This window comes from Sapajus apella, unplaced genomic scaffold (assembly GCF_009761245.1).
Source record: "Sapajus apella isolate SASKATOON/1434 unplaced genomic scaffold, GSC_monkey_1.0 scaffold140, whole genome shotgun sequence".
In the NCBI taxonomy this organism is placed as follows: domain Eukaryota; kingdom Metazoa; phylum Chordata; class Mammalia; order Primates; family Cebidae; genus Sapajus; species Sapajus apella.
The window spans coordinates 2724290-2750977 of record NW_022437080.1 but is presented as its reverse complement, the minus strand read 5'-3'; the positions used below and the strand labels follow the sequence as shown (position 1 = coordinate 2750977).

General features: G+C 45.8%; 2 protein-coding genes across 8 annotated transcripts; one reads left to right on the top strand and one right to left on the bottom strand.

Moving 5' to 3' along the window:
* Nucleotides 1-22364, bottom strand: AMMECR1L (AMMECR1 like). Of its 7 annotated transcripts, none has more exons than XM_032263920.1 (10): nt 22228-22364; nt 20629-20738; nt 17636-17777; nt 11003-11447; nt 8450-8560; nt 8014-8128; nt 7259-7349; nt 5485-5619; nt 5237-5333; nt 1-3535 (listed from the first exon to the last, which is right to left on the bottom strand). In XM_032263920.1, exons 4-10 carry the CDS (start codon nt 11407-11409, stop codon nt 3424-3426), a joined length of 1068 nt encoding a protein of 355 aa, XP_032119811.1. In that variant the 5' UTR covers nt 11410-11447; nt 17636-17777; nt 20629-20738; nt 22228-22364; the 3' UTR covers nt 1-3423. The 7 variants fall into 7 exon arrangements, with proteins under 7 accessions (XP_032119811.1, XP_032119810.1, XP_032119816.1 ...); XM_032263922.1 differs by lacking the exon at nt 17636-17777 and adding an exon at nt 4015-4147 and having other exon boundaries at nt 3449-3535; XM_032263924.1 differs by lacking the exon at nt 17636-17777 and adding an exon at nt 4243-4318 and having other exon boundaries at nt 3463-3535.
* Nucleotides 21275-25577, top strand: LOC116540435 (translation initiation factor IF-2-like). Its single transcript, XM_032263926.1, has one exon. The coding sequence runs from the start codon at nt 21769-21771 to the stop codon at nt 22465-22467; it is 699 nt and encodes a 232-aa protein (XP_032119817.1). The 5' UTR covers nt 21275-21768; the 3' UTR covers nt 22468-25577.
* The last annotated feature ends 1111 nt before the right edge of the window (nt 25578-26688 follow it).

Genomic DNA, 26688 nt, shown 5'->3' with positions numbered 1-26688 from the left:
TTTTTATCCATTATGATTTATTCTCTACAATACTTCATTAAAGAGTTCAATGATTTGCACTCAGAAGTTATATAGCCAAGAGGCAACCAAGTGTAATACAAAGAATTGGTCTGAAGTCTTTGCACTGAAGGCCATATAGTCTCTTGCTTCAGGGAAAAAAGAACAAAATGAACAAAAAGAACACATAGCTCCCTAGGCTCCAGAATCTCAATAGAAAATAACATCAACAGTTAGTGAAATTGTAGATGTCAACACATCATGGAAAACAGATCTTGTGCAAAATATTAACACCCAGGACTTCTTTTGTATAGATGATTTTTATTATAAACAATAAAATATATGTAATGTCTCAACTACAAACCTTTCATTTTGAAAGGGTCTCTAACATGAGTTATTATTTTATGAAGCGAAAAAGTTTTAAGAATCTCACAGTGGAAATAATCCAACACTGACGAACTCTAGTGATCAAAGACATTCTCTTTTAATGTAAAACAAGGACAATTCATAATTACAGAGAGAATGTCCTAGCTGTGGGTATTATGAGACAAGCCAACTTTCCAGACCAAAAGGCACTCACAGCTAGGGATGAAACAAACTCCGAACCAAGCCAGAGAAGTTGGGCTGGTTCCTTGCAAACAGTGGTTACCTACTGTCCAGCTTGAGCAGCCCAAGGACAAAGGAAACACTCAGCAGAAAACATTCCCTTTTCTTTAAACCTACCATTCACACCGCAGGTACTGGCCACCCTCATCACTGCTTTGGTCAAGCGTGCAGAAGGCAGTTCAGTTGCAGTTTGGAGCTGTCCTCTCACTATGCAAAGCTGCCACATGGATGATCCAGACTTGGTATTTTTCCTGAGAGCCACCTGCCACACACTTTCATGAGGTGACCATGACCATACACTTCTAGACTGCTTCCTGACTAGGCCCCGTTCAGGACGGATACTGACAATGCCCATTCCTGCTGGGGCCAAATGGTTTCCCTTGGTCAACTCCTGAGTCCCCTTGACAAGGCAAGAGGAACCCAAGCATTTCCACTGCTGGACTTGCGTGGGGGCATGAGGGAATGTGCAGGGAGTAAGGCTTCTTCACTCCAAAAACCACTGAGCCCACTTCAGTGTGGTGCTGGGCCTAACCAGCCCAATTCTTGTGCACTGATTTTTTTTTTTCCCCATTTCTTGGGTTTTAAAGTTTTCTATTCATTTTTTTAAATGGCAGGTATCCTACCCTGCCTCAATAAAATAAAATAAAAAAACATACCATACATTGGGGAAGACAAATAGGGCAACATTTCCACAAGAAAAAATCGGCTTGAGGAGCATGGCACTGTAAATGCTTGCATGACCAGTCTCACTGAGCGTCCTCAGGGGTGAAGGTTTAGCACCAATTTTTTTGCTTTTTTTTAATCTTTAGAAATTAAACACAACTTTTAACATAGAACACTTGAACAGTAATGAGTGTAGCCCTATGTATCAATACTGTTGTACAAATTGGAGGTGGGTGGCTTAGTCCGAAGCTGACCACCCTGACATCGATCCATGGCACCTAAGAGTAACCGCTGCCACATGTTTTTAACAAGACATTTATTCTCAGCAGCAGGAAATCATGAAATGACCCCTCCATCTTCATTTACATTGCCAAGGGAAACATGGCAGGCTGCAGGAACCCAGCACAGCAGTGAAGGGCCGCAGCCTGGGCACCCTGTCACCCATGTTTCCCTCGCACGTCCCAGGTCCTCTCGAGCAGCACAGGACGGTGCGGAACAAACCCACTCACCCTCGCCCATCCCTTCCCACAAACTTGCCAGGGATGCCTAGAACAACACAGGTGTCCTTTCTCAGACTGTGCCCCCGCTCCCCTCCCCCACTCCTGGCAGAAGAAAATGCAAACGATCTTTTGAATATTTTCCCATTTCAGAAAGCCACACCATCACCACATAAACTTCAAAAAATAAATTAAATCAAAACACTATGTTCACTGGGTTGACACCCAATCCACTTCAAGAGTTCTCTAAGCATGTTGTTGATAACCAGTGTCACATCCTCAGGATCCTTCTTCCAACTGGCCACCCTTCCTGTGAATCATTTCAGCAGTGCCTTTGTAAAAATGTTTTCAAAGCATCTTCCAAGACCCCTAGTTCTATTAACTTTGCCACCAAATGAGTGAAGAATAGGCAAGGGGAGAGGAAAAACTTGCTGACAGCGATTTGGAAATCAGCAACAATGGGAAAGGGAAGTATGTCACATGAAAGTTTCAAAGACCTACAATAAAATGAGCTATTTGGAAATTTGCCCTGGTGGGGTGAAGATTCCCAGCATGTAATTATACAACTGTTTTCTAAAGTCCTGTAAAGGACAGAAACATCAACAGTCTTCCCACTTCTACAGGCAAACTAGAAAAAGGAACTCCCCTGCTTACAGGCCCCTCAGGATGTTTGCCTGAAAAGAAAACCAGCTTAGAGACCCTGGATTCTCTCCTATGATGTGTCTGTCCTGAAGCCCAACTCAATCGCGTGTTTGCACACCTGTGCTTCTGAGAACCTAGGTCCAGCTATAGGCACTGCTACCAGCAGAGGAGTGAGGTAGCCAGGCGGTGCAGAAGAGGTCTCTCCTTTCACACCTGCATGCAGTGATGACATCAGGACCTCCCATGGACATCTCCATTCCATTCCTCAGCGGGCTACACCACGGAGCTCTGTTCAGTAATCAGGAGACTCAATGCAGGAAGAGTGCCAGAAAATCCAACTGAGAGTGGGATGAGAATGAAAAATCTTCACGGCTTACTGAGCAATGAGATCTGCAACGCCATCCAAAGGGCTTCCGATCTTGATGTGGGTCTCTGTCCAGGAGCCTCAAAGGACTCATGGTGCCCACGTCCAACCCTAACGTGGCGTCCACTTATGAAGCATGGAGGTTGTAATCAACTCTTGGTACGCAATAAACTGGAAGTTTAAAAAAAGGAATTTAAAACAACCTAAAAATGTTTCTTGTTGGTCTCCGTTGCCCAGACTGCCAGGGGAATACACCTACTTCATCTGGGGAGGCTGCAGGGGTGTGTGTGGGTTCAACCTTCAGGGATCATCAATTTCAGCTTCCAGCGTGTGGCCAACACCCATGTGGCAAATACCAGACAAGGGTCTTCTGAACCCACACAGTAATTCTCACTAGTCATGGAGGAGCCCCAATCCAACGGAACCCCATATTGAGGAAAGGCTGAGATAAGGCTTGGGCCCCTCAAGTTCTGTTTCATTCAAGGTAACCCTACCCTCCCTCAGTCAGCGGGAGGCAGACTTGGCAACGGAAGCTAGCATCATAAAATGGTGCAGTAATAGAAGTAACTGGACCAGGAAGAGGAGGCATCTGCTCCAATGATGTCATAACCATTGGCGGCCACAGGGGGGTGGGACTGGTCATGCAGCCGTGTGTCAGGAGTAATGATTGTAGAGGGGCGGGGCATGAAGAGTGCCGTTCTGGAAACAGTGCTGTCGGGAAGCAATATACTCTGCGTAACTGATTGTCACCTTCTCACTTCGGTACCTGTATGAGGAAACAGGAAAGAGTATTAGGAACCCCAAACGCTTCATTTCGTAAAGTCACTCAGCAGAGAAAAACCAAAAGCTTATTCCACATTTTGAAAGAATAAAATGGAAGACCAAGAGCAATCTTACTTACAGAAAATGAAAGACAGCACAAGAAAACAATGTTGTTATTACAAATGAACAAGATGAAAAAGCACAATCACAATTCAACCCTGAGAATGTGTTTCAGCACATCCCACCTTGAAACACTACACGTGCTTATCATCAGGCTGCTCGTAAGCAATCAGCTACTGGGGTCTGGATGAAGAATTTCAAGGTCAAATTACACGGGTGGCAGATTGGAAGATGGCTGCACCAAAACCCAGTGCAAACTGCGTATCTACTTTCAGATTAAACGTGATAAATTTGACAGAAATGCGACCTCAATTTGCATAAGAGCAACAAACAAGTTTTTATAACTAAAAGGGACACAGATACCTAATTCTGGGTCAAATTCTGCTGAAGCAGGTGAAAGGATCCTTGGGGCTATATAGGATAGGTTTCACTCCCCAGATGAATATGCCATATCACAGGGTCGTCATAACAGAATTCATAGCACTTTGGCTTTGCTCTGGAAAGAGCCATGAGTCAGGATGCGAAGCATGGGGTGTTACAAACCTATGGAGCCTACTACAGACCACAGGAGCTGGGTGTGACAATCCTTACCCAGAGCCATCTCTTTCCCACTGTAATCACTCCTCCACTGCAAGGTGATTATTCCTGAATTTTGACAGGGAAATGGCTGTTCAAATAAATTATAATAATAATAATAATGCTTTGTAATTTGAAGAGTTTTTTGTTGTTGTTTAAAAATTTTTGGAATCCAAAGCATTTAAAAAACACTGGGTCATCTTCCAAACAGACCTGTGAGATTATTATATGATTATTCAGCATTTTACAGATGAGGGCCCAAAAGAGGCCCACAAAAGCCCATAGAAGCTAAACCACTCAGTTTAGCTTTCAGTAAGGATGAGAAGAGAACTAATGTCTACCAATCACCTACAATGTTGCCTGGCCCCAGGCTAGAAATTTTCCATACATTACCTTAGCACAGCCTCAAACAACTCTAAGGTATTATCATTCACATCTTCCAGACAGGGAACAGGCTCAGGCAGTAGAATAACTGGCTCAGGTCACACAGCTAGTAAAGGTTGAGCTGGGATTCCGACTCCAAGTCCATGTGCATTCTACTATACTAGGCAGCCTCCTCCTAGAAGTATTCCCCCCAAATGAGAGGCGTTTCCTTTTAGCTTTTTGTAAAAAGCATTATCTGACTCTCCTGCATCTCCTGCTGCCTGACTGCATGTGTGGTCAGAAAGCAGCACCCCAACCTGACCCTGGACTTCAACAGAGAGCCCTGTCTCCTAACCACAATCTCCCCGTCAGCCTCCCAACCACGTGGCTCTGGCAAAGCCATCCACAGCCTGCTCAGCAGGCCTGCCATGCTCCAGCCGTGCCCCCAGCTCAGCTGTGGAGACGCACAGGATGCTGGGAGAGTCTCTGTCTTTGCTGCTGCTGCTTCCTCAAAACTTGAACTTCACCCATGCTACTTTGATTTAGGGACATTCACAGAGAAAACTTCTTCCCCATCCCATCAAAATTATCCTCCATTCAACCCCAACTAAATTGAAATGACAAGGAAAACAAGACAATGGCTTACCTGGTGAGTTTGATCGTTTTTCTGAATTCACTGGTAATTGGAGCTTTAAAGCCACCTTTCCTGAGCAAGGAGTCTATTGTCTGGATCTGATCCCAGTCTGAGGAGAGAGGTCACACTGAGGTCAGCACACATGCAAGAGTAAGGTATGCTCTCATGTGGCCGGTGCAGGAGGAGAAATGGGACTCAAGAAGCAGCTGAGTCTGCTAAGGGCAGGGCAGAGGAAGCCCTGGGCACTGACCCCCACGTACCTGGCATCCAGTCTGTCTGACAGTCCCGTGGAGACTCTGAGACATGAGATGACAGCCCAAAACATGCCATAATGGCTGTCCCCAGGCTCCCTGCTCCTGTGGCCTTCCTGTCAGATGTTACCCCAATATAATTATCTAGGAACAAACATGGTTCCAACTTAGACCAGCCTATTGGCCTAGTGCTGGTACCCAAGGCTGCTTTGTGAGAAGAGAGGAATTTAAATTCTGCAACTTATATTCTTTTGTGTGACCTTCCTTCAATTTGATGATTTCTAGCAGTCCTGTTTTCTATGGTAAAAAATTAACAGCGAGAAAGAAGCTGGCCAGGTGCAGTGACTCACGCCTGTAATCCCAGCACTTTGGGAGGCTGAGGCGGGAGGATCGCTTGAGCCCAGGAGTTTGAGGCCAGCCTGGACAACATGGTTAAACCTCATCCCTACTAAAAATGCAAAAATTAACTGAGTGTGGTGGCATGTGACTATAGTCCCAGCTACTCAGGAGGCTGAGGTGGGAGAATCATCTGAGCCCAGGAGGGCAAGACTGCAGTAAGCCAGGGCACACCACTGCACTCCAGCCTGGGTGCTAGGACATCTTATCTTAAGAAAGAAATAAAAAGAGAAGAGAAAGAGAGGAAGAGGAAGTTGTTTGTGCATATACTACTGTGTTATGCTGGCACATTCTTTTTTTTTTTTTTTTGAGACAAGGTCTCACTCCTGTCACCCAGGCTGAAGTGCAGTGGTGAGATCTCAGCTCACTGCAACCTCCACCCCCTAGGCTCACGTGATCCCACCTCCCACCTCAGCCACCCAAGTAGCTGCGACTATCAGGTGTATGCCACCATGCCCAGCCGATTTTTCTACTTTTTGGAGAGACGAGGTTTTGCCATGTTGCCCAGACTGGTCTTGAACTCCTGGGCTCCAGTGATCTACCTTCCTTGGCCTCCCAAAGTGCTGGAATCACACACATGAGCCACCGTGCCCAGTGTCATTCCTGACAGATAATAACAACTTCATCAGGCCAGGTGTGGTGGCTCACGCCTATAATCCCAGCACTTTGGGTGGGCAAGGGGGGCAGATCACCTGAGGTTGGGAGTTCGAGAGCAGCCTGACCAACACGGAGAAACCATCTCTATTAACAATACAAAATTAGCTGGGCGTCATGGCACACGCCTGTAATCCCAGCTACTCGGTAGGCTGAGGCAGGAGAATCACTTGAACCTGGGATTTTTGTATTTTTAGTAGAGACAAGGTTTCACCATGTTGGCCACGATGTTCTCAATCTCTTGACCTTGTGATCTGCCCACCTCGGCCTCCCAAAGTGCTGGGATTACAGGCGTAAGCCACCACGCCTGGCTGACTATTGAGTTCTTTAAAAAACAGTAGGGACTATGTTTACACCCTTTGCCATGTATAACATTGTTTAATGATTTGTGATCCAAAGTTTGATACCTACTGAATTCTACAATATGGTCAGGTTGATTGGTGGTATTTTGGTACAACTGCCACTGTAGTTCAAGGGGCGAAGAAACAAAACTACTCATTGAAGTGTTTGAAGGAGGGTAAGAGAACTATTTACCCTTTTTCTTTTCCCAGCTCCTAGACCTTTTCGCAAGTTTATCATTGGTTCAGTAGGTATTTGCTAGGTATTAAGAGGAACAAAGGCCCTCATTCTTAGCTGTAGTTGGGCTTAAAGATGATACATTTCACTTTCTTGCCCTTTAATTGGCACCACTGTGAATAATACTTGTCATTAAAATCCCATTCATCCAACTCACCTTGTTCCTTAGCAACCTCAGGTAAATATGTGGCTGTGCGTTTGACACCTTTTTCATTAATGAATTCAATTCGAATCCCATGGACCCCTACCTACAGAAAAAAAAACACAACCAAGTAAATGGCATTTACTTACTCTAACAGAACTTTAGTCCCCACATATAAATCAACATTGTCCCCTGACCAGCTTAACACAGGCCTGGAAAACGGAGAGCTTCTTGCATTTCTATCTCAGGAGATATAGAGACCAAAGAAAGTTCTGCTTTAGGGAAGGGTGGAGAGTATGTGCAGCCACCTCTGAGAATATGGAGGTAGCAGAAATGAATTCTTTAAGTAACTCATCCAGGAATTGCGAGTATTTTACCTTGACCCTATCCCATTAAATAAGCATGCCACAAGGTTTTTATCTGGGGTCATGATTCTTCATATCTGATTCCTAATAAAAGCTTACTCCAGGGCTTGCCAAGAGGGATCTGGAATATTTTCTTTTACCCCATTATTTCTTATTAGACATGGGAGGAGGATGTAAACCAAGCAGACTAGGGAGAAACAGAAGAAGAAAGCCTTTACATTGACATTTCTGCCTACTCCTGGTATAGCAGCACCTCTTCTGTCACCTATGTTGCCCACAATTGGTTCCAAGCTCAGCCTTCACATTCTTATGCCCTCTCTCTCAATGAAGGAGATACATTGCCATGTACTAACCCGAACCCAAATGCAACGAGAGATGCAGAGTTCCAAATGCGGCTGTTCTCACCTCCCAGTCCAGGTAATCACTGGCATCCTCAAAGTTAGTAAGGAGGGAGACAGAGCAGAAAAGTTTAGGCAGCTCCTCTCGGGTCAGGGGGGGAAATCGGCTGTCCTTAAGTGCACTGGGGAGGGACAGAAAACACAGGTAAGGCTGCTCTGGAGTCAGGAGCCAACATCAGGTGCCATAGAGCCCACATATTTATGAATCTTAAGCTATGCAGAGAGTATCTATTGTTCATCAACACTAACACATTAAAAACAACTTGATGCTATTAACTGTCTGTACTTGAAATGATAAGTGACTCACCAGATTAAGCCCCTTATATTTCCTGATTACTAAAACAGAAAATGCTCAAAATACATCACTTAGAAGAAATAAAGTCAGGCAGCTATTTCTGATGCTAGCCAAGCTATCTACAGTTCTTAACGTCTGGGGTCATTACCTGGTTAACGTGTATTCCCTGAGTCCTGAATGAAGATTCATGGCTGAGAAGGTCCCAATGCAGCCACGAAGCCGCTTGTCCCGCCCTGTCTTCCACGTCACAAAGAGCGGACTAAAAAAAGCAAAACACAAAACATTCTCCAGCCCCAAGTTAATCCTGGATAAGAACAAACCTTTGGCTTTGTCCCTATTCATTTCTGTTATTGACAAAAAACCCGGTTTTTGGATCTGCCAGCTACCCAAAGGACTCTCTTCCTTTCTGGAAATGGCACAGCCTCCGGCTGGAAACAGGAAACCAACAAAGCAGCAGGAAAGGTTCCACGTAGTGGTTCCCATGTTCCATGCTGACAGCTTTAATTCACTTTGCCACCACATTTACATGCTGCTTTCCTCTTCCTCTGCCCAAGACTCAACTTCTCCTTCAAATTCTACAGTTTCTTCTTCCCTAAGTCTATTTTCCCAGCAGCCATGCTCCCCAGCTTTCATGACATATACCTCATCTGCACAGTCCCCTGTTCATCTGCAAGCCCATGTTGCTTCCATGATCATGTCTGCCCCAGACACGTACAAGTATTTCTGCTTATAAATGTTCAGAAAAAAAGAAGTTTCCTCAAAAAACCTTTTTTAAAAAAATCTTTTTAAAAAGATTTTAAAAGGCCAGGTACGGTGGCTCATACCTGTAATCCCAGCACTTTGGGAGGCTGAGGCGGGCAGATCACTTGAGGCCAGGAGTTCTAGACCAGCCTGGCCAACATGGCAAAACCCCACCTCTACTAAAAATATAAAAATTGGCTGGGTGTGGTGGCAGGCACCTGTAATCCCAGCTACTCAGGAGGCTGAAGTGGGAGAATCACTTGATCCTGAGAGGTGGAGGTTGCAGTAAACTGAGATCATGCCACTGTACTCCAGCCTGGGCAGGAGTGAGACTCTGTCTCAAAAAGAAAAAAAAAAAAAAAAGATTAAAGAAAAAAATAAAAGATGGATGGGGTCTCACTATGTTGCTCAGGCTAATCCTGAACTCCTGGGCTCAAGCGATGCTCCCACCTCGGCCTCCCAGTGATGAGATTACAGATTATAGGCATGAGCCACTGTGCCGAAACCTTTCTATTAGCAGAGTTGCCATTTTCTGTTTCTAGGCCAAAGTCATAGTTCATTAGGCTGTATCAGACTGAGGGTGACAGATTTTTTAGCAAGAAGTTTCAAGGACTGTTCCTTCTTCCTGAATTCCCTCCACACTCCTAGCACCCTTACCTCTTAGATTCTTAAGTTAATCATTTCTAGAGGTAACTTAAGTTGTCCAAGTTACCTGCTTTGATCACTGTTACAAAAGCTCCCACAGCAGTTCTCCCATCTAGCCATTTTTTTCCTTCCAATAAAGCACCTGCGCAGCACCAGCCAAAGCTGCAGTCCCAAAGCCTACTCAAAAACCCTTCAAGACAAGGCCTCCATTGCCTGTAGGATGGAAATGCAAAGCCCTGAATACAACAGCCTAAACCTTCCCTAAACACCCACATCACCACCTGTTCTTCCAAACTGTGTCTCTGTCTTGCATGGGGCACCCTGGATCTCACTAGGGTTGGGATCTCCACCTGCTCAGTCAGGTGTTTCCTAACCATGTGACCCCAGGGTGACACCTCCCTAAACACCGAGCACACTTCCCTCCACATCTCCTCTCCCCTGACACACTCGCAGAGGAACAACTTCCCCTTAGCTCTGTGCATGTCTGATTTGCCAACCTGACAGGTCTCCCAAGGGAAGAGGTTTTTTCTCTTCACACCCTCTCCATGCCCCAGCCAGGGTTTTGCACAGCCTCCGTATGGCAACCAACAATTGAGAATGAATAATCTCATATCAATGAATGCTCCAAAAGCATACCCCAAAAACAAAAACAAAAAAGCAGTAATGCTCTTCAAAGCCAGCTCAGAGCTGCTTCCAATTCTGAGGAAGAAAATGCTAGCATGGATTTCTTCACTTTATACATATTGCTTATTTAAGTCACTGAGACCAGTAGAGGGCTTGGGACAAACAACAAAGAATCTTGAACTACAAATCCTGAAGCAGATTCTGACCTTCTTAATGGGACGTCAGTGACCCTACAGGTTTAACAAGGGATTGCTCGCGAACAAAGTGAGGGAAAACCCCTGTTAACAAAATCACAGATCCCAGTGAATGAGAGCTCCTGGTCTCCAGCCTGGTCCTCAGACTTCCAACTCACCTGGACTTCAACACTACGGGGGTCCCCAGTGGTATGGCGTGACTTCCCCACTTGAAAGATTAAATGACCTACCCACTGCCATGTGAACCAATAGAAGAGCCAAGAGTGAAATCACCTGATTTCCAGAACATTCCTTTAACAACAAACCTATAGCCTCTTCCCATTACTGAATTCACTTAGTGTTTTAAATATTGTTTGGACGTTTCTCATCATTCTCTTCCCATGACCCTTTCCTCAAACGATGATAAAGCTTTCCAAGCAGAAGACCCTTTCAAGAGAATCACCCCAGCAAGACTTCACCATGCCTTCATCAGTGCCCCCAGCACCGGGTTTACTCACTAGGGGTCGTTGGTGAATCTGGGGAGCCGTGGCTGTGGGAAGCCGTAGAGGTGACAGTAGAGGACGTCAAAGCAGTAGCAGCACATCTCTGCAGTCACCACCAGATTCTTAGTGGTGTTGGCAGTTCCATTAGGCCGGGGAAGAGGGCTCAGCGCTCCCGATGCGGGATTCATTCGTGTAATGGGAGAGTTTCCAGGTCCCAGAGTTAAGTCTGACACATTCTCCCGTCCACTGCTGCTGTCCACATGCTGGTGGTTTTGAAGAGGTCCTGAACTAGAGCCGGGGACAGTTGTGGACTGATTCCCGTGACTGTGTGTTCCACTTCCAGATAATTTGGGCTTCTTGACCCCACAACAGCCTGCTGCCAACTTGGGCTCGAGTGGAGGAACACAACGTCTTTTTCCCATCCTGATTCGGTGCTCGAGGTCTGGAATGCTGCAGAACCCTAACCAAAATGAGAAGTTAAGCATTAATTTCAATGGTTACTTAAAAGGAGAGAAAAAACATCAAAGAGAAGGAGTGTGCATGGACAGGCTAAGAGCTGTCAGATTCTTTCTCCCACTGTCATCTCTAGGGCATGGGGTCAAAAAGGGTCACAGACCAGAAGAAACCCCTAGCCTTTTCCTAAAGGGGAAATAATTTTTATTTTCCATAAAATTTCCATATGACTACCATGGATGGAGGCAGGCACCAAGCAGCTCCCTGTTCCTTAAGATTCCCCAGGGCAGAAGGCAGGGTGGGGCAGCAGCCAGTGTGAAGCTGGCTGAGGACATTTCCAGACCGCCTGGAGGGCTGCGCGAGACCTGTCAGACTCATCATCATGATGTCTCTACCTTTTTTAGAGGCTCCAAATTGAACCATCCTATTTTTAAGAACTCCAGAGGAACTTTCATGCTTTTCCTTCTTAACCACATCCTTCTGCATTTTCCTCATTGCTAACTTCAATGTATCTTCGTACTTGCAGCCCCAAACCACAGCAAGGATGAAAAGCAGTTAGCTGTCACTCTGAAGAGGGCACATCTTCTAACACGAAGCTCCCACCTTTCTGCCTTTGCAGCTATCCTCCCACAGCCCCCTCATTCTCTTTGGTTCCCCATGAACTCACTCCAATTTCTATACATCTCCCTATCCTTTCAAGACCCCATTCAAAAAACCTGCAACCTAGCAGAAACCTTTATTCACATGAATGACCCAAGCTTCACAGCCCTTTTGTGAGGTGGCAGTTTCTGCCCTGTCATAGCCAGGCAGACAGATACAAAGCTACCCAGCTTAACAAAATGTGGTATCACATGGGCTGGGGAGCCACAGCCTCCTCCTAGCTGATGATGCGAAGGGTTTTTAATTGTTCTTTGTCTTTAAAAGCCCAGGGTAAAAATGTATAGCCATAACACTACCAAGGTCCTCTCTGTTGTCTGAAAAGTGTCACTGCTAAACAGAATCAGGAAAATAGAGCCTAGTTATTTCAATGTTGATAATACTGAAGTTTCTAAGTATAGAAAACTAAGTTTTCTCTCAAGTCATTGTATGTTATTGTTTTGGCCAGAAAGAGACAGAAAGAAGAGGGAGTGGGGGGAAGGGAGAGAGAGTTCCGCATTGTGCTACGTAATTTTTCCCCTGTGATTTGGACATGTAACACATAATTATCTTTTTAGGCATTGATCTATAAATAGTATTTCAGTTGTAAATTCTTCAACCTTTTAAATTTCTAATTAAATATTTACACACCCATTTGCAATGCCATTATTTCTAAACAACTTGTCACTTTATGTTGAATGATATAAACTTTTTACAAGGATTATTTATGTTCTTCATATATGTTGATCCATAACAAAATACACATCTAGGGCATTTCTGATTGCGATCAAAGCTCTCTGTAGCCAAGGAATAATAGCTTGTACACTTCAATGTCTGGCTTGAAATAGAGGCTTGTTTCATTTGTTTTTTTTTTTTTCTCTTTCTTTTTTCCTGGCTTGAAATAGGGTCTTGTTTCTTTTCTCTCTTTCTCTCTCTCTTTTTAACAGACAGGTCTCATTCTATCATAGCTCACTGCAGCCTCCAACTCTTGGACCCAAGTGATCCTCCCAAAGTGCTGGGATTAAAGGTTTGCACCACCACGCCCGGCGTAATTTTTTTTTTTTTAAAGAGACGGGGGTCTCGCTACGTTGCCGAGCATGGTGGTCTCAAATTCCTGGCCACAAGGGAGGAACCCCCCATTCTCCACTGCCGCTGGCTGGACACAGTGACTCACACCTGCAATCCCAGCACGTTGGGTGGCCGAGGCAGGAGGACCCCTTGAACCCGGGAGTTTGAGACCAGCACAGGCGACATAGGGAGAACCAGTCTCTACCAAAAAAAAAAAAAAAAAAAAAAAAAAAGTACACACACACACACACGACTTAAAACAGTGACTGGTATGTGTTAAACATCCATACTTTTAGCTGCTCTTATCATCTGGGTTCTTGTTCCACTGCTGTCTAAGAGGGCAACTCCTGGGGGGGCCAGTATTTGCCTGTGCACTCTGGACTTAGAGCAGAGCTTGGACCAGGCGTGGTGGCTCACGCCTGTAATCCCAGCACTTTGGGAGGCCGAGGCGGGCAGATCACAAGGTCAACAGAGCAGAGCTTGCACAGAGGATACACTCTTCAAACAGGGTTTCACTGAATCCTCTAAAACACTCAGCAAGGCAGATGATGCCACCATCATTTTATATTGTTCACACTGCCACTAAGTGGCAGAGCTAGAATTTTTTTTTTCTTTTTTTTTGAGACAAAGTCTCGCTCTGCCGCTAGACTGAAGTGCAGTGGTGTGATCTTGGCTCACTGCAACCGCTGCCCCCCAAGTTCAAGCAATTCTCCTTACTTGGTCTCCTGAGTGGCTGGGACTACTGGTGCGTGCCACTACTGGCTAATTTTTGTATTTTGAGTAGAGATGGGGTTTCACCATGTTGGCCAGGTTGGTCTTGAACTCCTGACCTCAGGTGATCCGCCCACCTCAGCCTTCCAAAGGCATAAACCACTGCGCCTGGGCCAGAGCTAGGATTTAGATCACAAGCTATGCATCAGGCTCTATAGCCTGGGTCTTCTCACCAGCCACAAGGAAGAATGAATCCTTCTAATAATATCCACTGGGTTCAGTCTCTTTCTTTAGGGCGGGATTAAAAAAAATAAGTTCTGGGCTGGGCACGGTGGCTCATTCCTATAATCCCAACACTTTGGGAGGCTGAGGTGAGAGGATAGCTTGAGCCCAGGAGTTGGAGACCAGCCTGGGCAACAAAGTGAGACACATGTCTCTACAAAAAATAAAAAAAGTAGCTGGGCATGGCAGCATGTGCCTGTGGTCCCAGCTACACAGGAGGCTGAGGCAAGAGGATCACTTGAGCCCAAGAAGTCAAGGCTGCAGTGGGCCATGTTTGTACCACTGCACTCCAGCCTGGGTGACAGAGCAAGACCCTGTCTCAAAATAAATAAATAAATAAAATTATTAATTCTAGGGTACATTAGGAACTAATCTAACAACTTATAGACTCTTGCCAACAAAAATGGAGCTGGGAAAAAAATATGAAAAACCAAGCCCAAAGTCAACATTTCAGCCATCACCTGGAAAATTATCCCCCAGTCCCAGGGTCATTTGAATCCACGATGGGTGTCACTGGTCTAAGTTCTCATTTGCCTCCACTTTGTGAGCAACTGTGGGCGGCAAGCTAGAGACACATACAGGTTAGATGAAGCAGCAGGACCATATCCCCAGAGAGCTGGTGTTTTAACAGGGCCCTGCAGCTCTGCACCTGTAGAGCTTCAGAATTCAAAGAATCAAAGAGAAAGGATGAAATGCAAAAGCTAAAAAAACCTTTCATCATTCTTATTACACCACACCACGCCTGAAGGAAAAGCTAAATGTCATGAGACAGAGGCAACAACTCAGGTGTTCTCTGGCAGGTGGTGTCACCTGGCTGGTGAAACATCCTATAACAGAGCAACAGAAGGGATTTTCAAACCCTACCAGTGCAAGTCTAGAAGATTCTGCCTACACACCACATACAGTCACTGATCCGCAGTGGAGCATAACCACAGTTGATGTCTAGTGCTTACAGTTCCCCCACATCTTCCAACTATGATTTGCAATGAACAAAACCAACCAAAATCTTGGCTCTTTAGGCCCATGCATTTCTCTGGAGGCCACTAAGTAACCAATTCAACTGATAGTCTCAGTTGAGTTTTAGTGACCAAAAGCAGAGTTAGATATTTTCTGCATCAAAAATATATTAGAAGGCATTTCTTTGAAAGCTTATTCCATAAATTCAAATCTATGGAAAATTTCTTTTTTTTTTTAAAAGGTGGGGTTTCACCATATATCGGTCAGGCTGTTCTTAAACTCCTGACCTCAGGTGATCTGCCCGCCTCAGCCTCCCAAAGGGCTGGGATTAGAAGCATGAGCCACCGCGCCCGGCGAAAAATTTCAAATGTGCACAAACTGGAGAAAACTGTATACTCCACAAATAGTATAATGAGCCCAATATTTAACAATTTCCAACCTATGACTAATCTTATTTCATCTATACCTCTGTGCATTATCTACTCGCTCCATCTCCCATCCTTCTACAGAATTATTTAAAGCAGGTTTTTGAGGGGACTAATATTTTACTTATCTGTCAACATACACCAAATATTAGCTTGATATAGCTTGCAAATTTGTCGCCACTCAAGTCTCGTGCTGAACTGTAATCCCTAACGTTGGCTGTGGGGCCTGGCGGGAGCTGACTGGATCACGGGGGTGGATTTCTCATGAATGGTTTAGCACCAACCTTTGGTGCTGTACTCCTGATAGTGATGACGATATGAGTGCGTTCTCTCAAGATCTGGTCATTTGAAAGTGTGTGGCACCTCCCCCCGCCTCTCTCCTGCTCCTACTTTGCTCTCGTTACATGCCTGCTCTCGCTTTGCCTTCTGCCATGAGTCAAAGCTCCGAGGCCTACCCAGAAGCAGATGCTGCTAAGTTCTCTGTACAGCCTGCAGAACCCTGAACCAATTAAATCTCTCTCTTTTTAATAAATTACCAGTCTCAGGTATTTATAGCGATATAAGAATGACCTAATACATAACAACTATAGGCAAAGAATGTGAAGTAAACCAGGATACTGGTAATAAACAAAGGCTTCTTAAATATCAACCACTATCAACAAATTTCATCAAACTTTTCTCTTTCAGTTTGAGATTCTCTAGTTCTATTCCAACAAAGTAGGCATCTCATCACAACTAAGTATTTCCCAACTCAGCTCTCAGTACTGCCCTGCAAGGATCAAGAGACACCTGGTCCTCCAGCAGCCCGGCTTTGTGAGTACAGGGTAAGACACTTCAGAATAATAGCATTCTAATAGCTCATACTAACTATCCATCTGACCAGCTAAAATCAAATGCTCCACTTAATGACAAACTCTGCTTCTTCTAAATCTGTGTCCACCAAACTTCCCTGCCAAACCTCATAAAACTACCAAGGATGGTACTGGGTACTGTGAGTATTGTACAAATTACAGTGAATCTGGTTCATCCAAAATAAAGAGGAGCCAGGCGCAGAAACTCATGTCTGTAATCTCTACACTTAGGGAGGCAGAGGTGGGTGGACAGCTTGAGCCCAGGAGTTTGAGACCTGCCTGGGCAACGTAACAAGACCCCATTCTCTACAAAAAGGGAAGGAAAAAGACAAAGTTTGAAATTAGGTGTATATACAACCAAGACACTTCCAGGCCTTCAGCTGGTTACTTGTACAAAGCTCAGGTCAAGGGCTATGGTGAGAGTCTGCAGTAGTAATCCCCCTTTCTTCCTGTTCATCCATTGCGACCACCAATAAAAATAAGCTCTTTAAAACTAGGCTTCCACCAGATGGAAACAATACTCATACTTCAACAAAAAGCAAGCAAAATTACAGGAACCACTGTTTTACCTCTTCAGACCCCTTAACCTTGCAGGTGCCAAATAAAATGTGCCATTAGTGCTTAAAGTCACCAGTCTTCCTCAGTTATGCTGCGGTGTCCTCACCTGCCCTGTGCTTGCAGGAGGTTCTCTCCTCTCCACCTGATGTACAACACTCAAGGGGACCCTGAACTTCATTAGGGCCCGCAACGAGGGCCCCTGAGTAACTCTTCCTCCTTCTCTGTGGGGACACTGAGCACTGGCCTGCTATTTGGGGCAGCTTACAACTTAAAAATTTCAGCCTGCACTGAACTCAGCATCACCCTGAGCCTGAGAGGCCGTGGGGCATCTGTTTCATCTTTCACGGCAGCTAACATGTGCCCTACATATAGTACACACACACACACACACACACACACACACTGCTGCCTGTCACCAACAATCTTATCTACACATCTAGTAATTTTATTTAAGTATGCCCGCTAACAGTGGAGTACTGCAGAACCTGGGGATGACTGAATTACAAGTACCTATTCTTATCAACAATCTCCATTCTACTTAGCTCAACCAAGGGATTTTTTTTTTCTTTTGGGATAGTTTAATAATTATTCATAGCAAAATGGATAGCCACTGTGGATAATTCATTTTAAAAATTAAGTCAATTATCACCCAAATTCACTTCTTGGTCCAATGTATGCTGGTAGCTATCGTCTTTGCTAAAACATACCAGCTGTCAGTTCTGGAACTGGCTTCGGGTACCACTTCTAGGTGGTTCAAAGCTTTCCTTTGATAGGTCAGACAATCTAAACTGCAGTTGGGAAGAATTATTTTTTCCTTTTTGAATGATGGAGCACTTTCAGAATTACCCACTAGAGAGCTTATTTGCCTGGGTGGCCACTTGTGGTTTCAGGGATTAATACAAACTATTTCTCCCACACAGCTAATATTTACCAACCAGGTACTGAGGCTGCTATTGACACGAAGATGTGATGATGCCCTCACTCATGTGTCTGGCTGGGCAAAAGGACCTTCCTCTCTCACTGTGGGTCCCTTCCAAGGCTACTAAGTCCACCGAAAACAAGCTCGCAATTTCCTAGAGCAGCTCCCCTCTTCAGGATACAGAGCCTAGATTTTGAGGTTACAGTCTCATCTCTGATCCCAAATCTCATTCGCCATGTACTAGCTATGCAACTCAGGCAAGTTTTCACATCTCCGTGGACTTGGGGTCCTGCTACCACAGAGGTTTATTTGTGAGCTGTGAAAGACATGAAAAGCACCTGGCAGCTCTGTGGCATATAACTGCTATCTATTAAGTGTACGCTGTTACCAATACTACCCTACCCCACTGATAAAAGTAACGTTGGTTATAAAAATAACACAGTTCTGAATGCTTACAATTTCTAGAGAAATAAATGCCCTCATAATACAATTTCATTAAGAATGACCTTGTAATCTAAAAGAGCACATTATTAACACGGGATTACTACTCTCATGACCTCTTTGGAGAGCAACAGCTTCTAATAAATCTTATCTACTGTTTCTTTTCATCCTGAGATGCCAGAAAACACAGAGAAAAACACTTGGCTGTCTTGAGAGTTGTACAGTTTTATTCCACTAGAGTCCTCATTTAAGCTTCTAAACATACACTAGAAAGAGACTAAACTTGCTAAATGTGCTATTATTGTAGACATCTTGATACATATTGAATACCAATAAAACTGTTGTCAAAGTAGTAAGTGTGAAACAACCACCAGATTAAAATATCTAGGAAAGCCTAAAGGTGGGGGGAAAAATCTAGATTCACATTTTGAAGACAAGTCTCAAAACAGCTTATTCGAGGGCACGACCTGATAAAGATTTGGGAGGTGGGAAAGAGGCCAAGAAAAAGGGGGTCTCTGTATTTTCTTTTGTTATCATTTAGCATTTAGACGTTTGCTCAAATCAAGCTTTCCACAGAAGGGAATAAGCAGTTGTTTCCTTTGTGACAGAGTTGAGTTGAAATTCAATTTAATAATTATATTATGGGTACTGAAATGGCACCTGAGCTATAATTCTGTCCTACTTATGGAACTATTCCAGGAAACAGTCAGAAAAACCCACATACATTCTGGTAACCATACCAAATAATCATTTCTTTATTTTTGAAATCCCATTATACACACATCCAAAACAGTTGGTGTGCGAAAAATTTCCCCACAAATCACAGACCTACCTATATAATTGTTCCTTTTTGTTTTGTTTTGGAAATAGGGTCTCCTCTCCCTCAGTTGTCCAGGCTGGAGTGCAGTGGTGCTATCGCTGTTCACTGCAGCCTTCTAGTTCTGTGTTCCAGGGATCTTCCTGCCTCAGTCTCCCAGGTAGCTGGGACTGCAGCCTGGGACTACAGCCACCACACACTACAACCACCACACGGCCAATTTTTTTTTAATTTTTCCTTTTGTAGAGACAGGTGTCAGTATGAGACCAAGTTGGTTTGTTCACTTCTGGCTTCAAGCAATCCTCCTGCCTTGGCTTCCCTGTGTTGGGATTTACAGGCATGAGCGACTGAGCCCAGACTTTTTCTCTTTTAAAGAGATGGAGACTTGCTATGTTGCCCAGGCTGAAGTGGCTATTTACAGGGCTCAAGCAATCCTCCTGCCTCAGCTTCTCAAGTTGCTGGGGCTACAGATGCAAGCCACCATGCCTGGCAACAACGGCTTTTCGGCTTTACAGATTTTTAAAAACATGCAGAACTATGCATTCTCTTTTCTTAGCCTCCCGAGTAGCTGGGGCTACAGGCGCATGCCACCATGTCCAGCTAATTTTTGTATTTTTAGTAAAGACGGGGTTTCACGATGTTGGCCAGGATGGTTTCGATCTCTAGACCTCGTGATCAACCTGCCTCGGCTTCCCAAAGTGCTGAGATAACAGGCGTGAGCTACCACACCTAGCCAGAACTATACATTTTCATTTCAACTTAGCTTAAAGAAAAACACGTATCTACCAGTGGAAACTTTTGTTTCTCACATCCCCTCCCTTTTCTATGTGACCTGTAGCAAGTGGCCAGATTTTTCTGGGCCTCAGTTCTTTCATTTGTAAAATAAAAACATTTATCCCCTGCATCCATCAGAGGAGCTGGGAAACTCCACAGAGAAGTGAAGCACTCTGAAAACTCTCTCCCAAGTGTCAGCATGCTATCATTAGCCAACTCAAGGGGACACAGTAGTCATAATTTTTACCCCAGAACTTTGTTTAAAGTTTACCGTGTAAAATTTTAATTATTTTCAAATCTGTGACAGGATTTTCAAGAAAATATCATCACTATGGCAAATTTAGGACAAAATGTTCCAAAAGTCTCTGAGGACTGAAACTATAGAAAAGAGAACCAATCATTGACTTTGATCAGGAACTGCATTAATCTCTGACTTAATTACCCTAAAAGTTAAGACAATCTCTTTGGCTGTATTGAGAATTTGGGAAGGGTGGGGGGCCAGAAATATAAAGGAAAGATCATGCCACAGCAGCACCCAGCTAGCTCACTCTAATGGGAGTATGGAAAACAAACTTGTCTTTGCATATTTAAATTATTTTAAAAGAGAACAAGTGGAAAAACTTCAACAACATTAGGACCCCCCTCATGGAAGAAAAATACAAATGAACAAAATACACCGACATCTCAAAGTCCTAAAGCCAAAAACAACAATGAAGCTCTATTCTAAATATGTCCAAGATAATACTCACTGAAAGCAGAAAGTTTGTATTGCCAGAGGAACAGCTACAACAGAGGAGGGGAGCTATTTTGTCTCTGGAATGAATTTTCTTCCTTCCGATTCCATTCCTTCTTCCTGTACCTAAGACGGAAATGCAGGTGCTGTGAACACACACCCAGAGGTAAGTGCAGAGGTAAGATATGGTTTCTGAAAAACCACAACTCGACAGAGCAATTTCGTGAGGGGGGGGAAGGAGGTGACACATACAGCTAGAGAACAGATTCTCCTTATTTCCAAACCTTTCAAACTCTAAATCTGAGGCAGGAGTGTAGTCCCATTCCCTGAATCATCTCATCCTTAGCGTCATCAGCAAGAAGGGAGGACACTGAGAATCAAAGGTATTATTTATTGAACTTGAGCATGAGACGCACATTAAAACTTCCCCACCACCGATGCAGAGGAAAAGTTGCTCTCTGGCCAGGAGAGACCATTTAAAGGTTCTCCGCCGGTTTCAGAACACAAACCAATTTCCCAATCCTCTGCACAGACAGCACTGAAGAATTACTGGACAGCATGCCAGAGGCAGGGACCTGAGGGCAGGCCATCTTGCTATGCAGGAGGAAAAGATCATTGTTGCTAAGAGTCATCCATCCTTACTCTTAGAATCGAAGAAATCTCTTCCTGATCTCTTCACCAACTCTCCCCACTACTAGAGAATTGAGCTGCTCCCAAAGATGTAAGTAAACAGGCGACTGTTTACATCTCCTGTGGGTGGGAGAGGCCCCACCCACTCTATCCTAGGAGAGGGCAGTGAAAGAGGATAAGGCCCAGAGGGATAAGGGTGAGGGAGCGTGGCAAGGAGAGGAGTTCAGATCAGGACAGGGAATGGAGGAGGGCAAGGAGTGAAGGGCAAAACCCACAGCCTGGGAAAGAGAGAGGAATGAAACCCAGAGTATCAGGTGGACGGATCACGGAACTGGGGGCCAGCGGAGGTTAAGGAAGGAGGGCCCAAGGGTAGGGGTGGGAAAAAGAGGAGGAGGCGGAGGAAGCGCGCTTGTGAAGAGGACAGGCCAGAGCGGGGAGGGGAAAAGCAGGACGAGGGAGAGGGTGAAAGGTGAGAAACGAGGGTGTGAGGAAGGAGGGTCCGGGGCGCTGGGGAGTTGGGGAGAGGATGGAGCGACGGGTAGAGCAGCTTGGGCCGAGCCGCGGGGGTGGAATCCAGACGCCGGGCGGGGGAGGGGGCGGCGGGACGGTGGGTGGGGGCCACCAGGCGGCGCCGGAGACCACCAAACTTTACAACGAGCGAGCCTGCTTCCTGGAGGGAGTGCAGACAAGGAGCAGGAGCGGGAGCCGAGCCTCGCGGCCCGGGGTACGGCGCCGCCCGCCCCTCCCCGGCAGTGCCTCCCGACCCCCTGCTCTCCGCCCGGACACGACCCGAGGCCCCGCCCGCCACCCGGGACCCTTCCCCGACACTGCCCCGGGACCCTCGCCCCAGGACCGCGGGGTTCCCTCCCGGCCCTGCCGCCCGCCCCAGCGAGAACAGGCCAGACGGGCCCAGCGGTGGCGGCCCCAGGGAGGCCCGGCCCGGCAGCGGGGAGGCGGAGGGCGCGGCGCAGCCCGAGTTTCCCACCTTTTCTCCTGGCCCAGACGCGGCTGGGGCGGACGGGACCTCTCGTGCTCTGCCTCCTCCTCCTGCTTCATGGAGCCATGCGCCTGGGTGGGGGCTCCGGAGAGAAGCGGGCCCGCAGGCTGGCCGGACGCGCGGCGCGGACGGGGCGGGGCGAAGGAGGCCGGCGGGCGGAGGAGGAAGCGGCGGGGCGGCGGCGGCCGGGAAGAACTAGAGGTATTCCCCGGGCGGCTGGAGGACTGAGTCGAGCCGGGACCCGAGTCCTCCGGTATCCCAGCAGCCACCGGAGGCAGTGAGGTAATGGAGGAAGAATGTAGGGAGTCCTCCAGTGGACCACACTCCTTCTAGCGAGCCACGGAAACCATAGAGATCAGGGCTCAGCCGGAGCGCCGGCCCACTGCTGTCATGTGGCCTCCATCCATGCTCTTTATTGGCTGGCGCTGGCTCTACGGGGTTGAATGTTGGACGCTGCCTGCCATTCGTGGGGCCGAGTTTCAGGCAGTTGGAATAAAGAGACACCGGGAAGACAGCGAGGAGGCCAGCGTCCCTGGCGGGGCGCAGAGTTGGCCGAGCAGGGCACCTGGCTGTCAAGCTTGCCAGCGCAGTGCGCGCTGGGCCGCCCCGGAGCGGTCGCAGAGCCCTCCGGGAGTCGTAGTCCGGGCCAGGCGCGCGGCTTTGTCCGCCACGCAGCTCGGGATACGGGTCGAGTTGTCCGCCGGGGTGCTGCTGGGCCCAGTCGCGCGTTAGCCACCCAGCATCGAGCTGCCTACGGCTGTTCTCCCTAAGCACCCTCGCTCACGCCGCTTCGCCTCGCCTCGCCTGACCGGCCGAAGCCTTCGAGAGCAGCTTGAAAGGGGCAGCTCAGACCATCCTTAAATCGAGCCGATGACAGCCCGGCCCGGCCCCGCCCTCGGGGAGATGCGCGGGGCTGAGTGCCGGCCGCTGGCCCCTGGCCGGGCCTGCCTCCTGATGCACCGGGAACGGGCTCGCCCACCGGCGCCAGGGGCGGCAGGGGCCCAGCTGCGTCTTTCTCTCCCGAGCCCCCAGCTAGAGGTGCCTTCGGCGGATTACCCACTTTGCAGGATTACTCAACAGGCCGATTAAGCACATCTTCACCTCTAGCAGGGCAAAGGTTTCTCTCAAAAAGAACATTACAAAATGTTTTTGAAAGAAATTTGGGGGTAAATTTAACTTAAATACTGATTTTTGATAAGACTTGGTCTTATGACAGCATTTTAAATTACAGATGGGTTACACTAAAAGTCGTTTCTGACCTACTCCCTTACTCTTAAGGCTCCAAAATAAACTTAGTCCCTGAAGCAAAGGTGAGCCCTGTTCTAGAGCAGTGTCTTTCTTGTGTAACAAGACGGCCTCAAGCCCACATACAGGCTGTTTTGTGTTTTGCTTTTCTGTTGATGCACAAAGGAATACTTAATATGTTTGTCCTCAAGGACCAAAGACAAGTATCTAGTAAAAAATGCAAATCATATCTAACAGTGAAGCTTTCCAGCAAAAACCTTCTGCTCTAGAATGCATAATTATGCGAGCATAATAAGATCTTCTACTGCAGACTTTTAGCATAATTACCTATAGGCAGCAAAACCCGAGTCAACTGAGTGTCTGGTGCTTCTAGGACCTGGACTTCTCAAAGAGAATGGGCAAGGAGGACAGGAAGGAAGAGACAGCTATGCTTCGTGGAACAGGAGGTGACTTTTAAAAAATTTTTCTATGGCAGTCTTCTTAATTCCTGTCACAGACTTGAACTGCTTATCTGCTGTTGAGGCCACGGTTGCCAGTTTCTAACCTTCTCTGTCTGCCTGAAAAACTAGAAATTAGATGATCATGTGGCCTAGAGCCAGAAGTGCAGGAGGCAGAAAGCCAGAGGCCGATTTTTTTTTTCCGAATAAGAAGGCCAAATCCTGACTTAAAATAATCAAAATAAATTTTACGGAGTGAAAGTCTTTCCAGCTGAAAGCCTTAAAACATGGCATCTGGAAGAAGGCCCTAGTCTATTGCTCCCAGGGTGGTACTATGTAGTCATTAAACAGCCCACAGATAAGGGAGTTATTGCTCCCTGGTTATTGGGCTGCCAGGAACTAAATGATGGAACTAAGTTTCACTTGAAACATTCTCAAATTAAAACAAAAACAAGCCTTGCTTTGAGCTGTTGAAAAGGCATTTTACTGAGACTATCCAGATGTTGTTGCTGTTCTTAAATGTTTTTGAAAGGCAAAGGGTCAGAACTTTTCAGAAAGTCACTTTGAGGTCACCTCACATCAGCAAGCAACAGTCTGAACTGATGGAAAAATAAACAATGAAATTACAAACAGGAGGAAGAAACTGAAATGAGGGTAGTTTTTGCCATAAATATGAAAGAGGCTGTGTCTTACTTATCTTCTCATTTCCTGTACATAATTCAGAAACCTGGTATGTAATAGACATACATATTATTTGTAGCCTGACTGAATAAATGAAGAAGGAAACCAAGAAGCAGCAGGCAGATAATATACTTGGGACAGGAGAACTGTAAAGGAGCTGGGTGGCTCAAGACCTCTGTATGATCCGCACATGTCACCCCAATCTGCTGTGACATAGCTGTACTACTCATCAGAATACCCCAAAATGAACTGTTTGCCTCCCTTATGTAAAGCTTTTATCATTTCCTATCTTGAATGGTTAAGAATATGTAGTAATGGTTAAGAGACTCCACTGCGGAATCAACCTGCATGGCTTCAAATTCCAGCCCTGATGGTGAATACCTGAGAACAAGTGACGTCAGTGACTCAGGTTTATCATCTGTAAAATGGGGATTATAGCATTCCTGCCTCATAGGGATGTTATCAGATTTAAATATCAATAAGTCTATACATTATGAACCTTATCATATTGGCATGGCAGAAATGCTCAGTAACTGAACTTTGTGAACATTAGAATGTTGAGATCCGCATGAGGTAGCCTGCATACTGGGCATATACATTCTTCTGGATTTGTTCCTTGTGTGAGCAATCAATGATAAGCTAAAGGCATTTGCTAGCCAATAGGAAGAAATAAGGTTTCACATGGGATCTTGGTGGGTGATGTAGATTTTATCTGTCCCATTTGTCCCATTTCTCAACTTGAAGTAAGCCTGGCCTTGGTCTGCATCTCTGCTCTCCCTTCCACAAAAGGCAGGCCCTGAGAGACTCCAGAAATGGCACCTGTCTCCTGTGTGTCCTCCACCACTTTGTCCACTTGGGCACTTCAAAGGTATGATCAGTATTTATCTGATTAAAAGAAATCTTTGTATATACAGATATCTACATAGGTTGAATCTTTCAGAGGTATAAAGTAGTTTAAATAAACAAATAAACCCTGCAGTGTTTTGTTTGTTAAGCCATATTACTCTGAGAAGGTTTTCTTCTTTTTTTTTTTAAGATGGAGTCTCGCTCTATTGTCCAGGCTGGAGTGCAATGGCGCGATCTCGGCTCACTGCAACCTCTGCCTCCCAGGTTCAAGCGATTCTTTTGCGTCAACCTCCCCAGCAGCTGGGACTACAGGTGTGTGCCACCGTACCAGCTATTTTTTTTTTTTTTTTGTATTTTTATTAGAGATGGGTTTCACCATGTTAGCTAGGATGGTCTTGATCTCCTGACCTCGTGATCTGCCTGCCTTGGCCTCCTAACGTGCTGGGATTACAGGCATGAGCCACTGTACCTGGCATTTTTTTTTTTTTTTTTTTTTTTTAGACAGGGTTTTGCTCTGTTGCCCAGGCTGGAGTACAGCGGCAGCACAACCATAGCTCACTGCAGCCTTGACCTCCCTTGCTCAAGCAATCCTCCTGTCTCAGCCTCCCAGATAGCTGAGATCACATGTATACAGGACCACACCCAGCTAATTTTTGTATTTCTTTAGAAAATTGGGTTTCCTTATGTTGCCCAGACTGGTCTCCAAACTCCTGGGCTTAAACAATCCTCCCACCTTGGCCTCCCAAAGTGTTGGGATTGCAGGCATTAGCCACTGTGCCCAGCCTGAGAAGATGTGTTTTAAACTTTGTATGTCACTTGGGTACAGAATTTAACATTAAAAAAGTTCTAAACTTCTAGTACTACCGATGAAATAAATGAAACAGAGTGGGAGAGCTCAAGTCACATATTCATTTATTCTACAGATACTCTCTAAATGGCTACTCTGTAACCAGGCATTTTATATTGCTTTTTTATTGAGATAGGACATACATGTTTAGAATTCACACATCTCAAGTGTACACAGCTTGACCGATTCTTAGATTAGTATCCATCCATGTAACCGCCATCCAATTTAAGATGTGGAATATTTCTAGCATCTCAGAAGGCTCTCCTGCCTTCTCCCAGTTCCTAATCCCCCCTCAAAAGATAACCGTCATTCTGACTTTTATAGTTTTGCCTGCTCTTGAATTCATGGACATGCAGATAGACTCATACTGTCTTATACTCATGTGTCTGGTTT

What these genes read in the sequence shown, in the direction of transcription:
- AMMECR1L (XM_032263920.1), bottom strand. Translation starts at nt 11,409, where the DNA reads ATGGGAAAAAGACGTTGTGTTCCTCCACTCGAGCCCAAGTTGGCAGCA. An exon ending in AGGGAATACACGTTAACCAG is followed by an intron (nt 8,129 to 8,449) that starts GTAATGACCCCA and finishes GTCCCTCCCCAG; the next exon opens with TGCACTTAAGGACAGCCGAT. An exon ending in TGAGGTTGCTAAGGAACAAG is followed by an intron (nt 5,620 to 7,258) that starts GTGAGTTGGATG and finishes GTTTGTTCCTAG; the next exon opens with ATAATTATATTGGGGTAACA.
- LOC116540435 (XM_032263926.1), top strand. Translation starts at nt 21,769, where the DNA reads ATGGAGCGACGGGTAGAGCAGCTTGGGCCGAGCCGCGGGGGTGGAATC.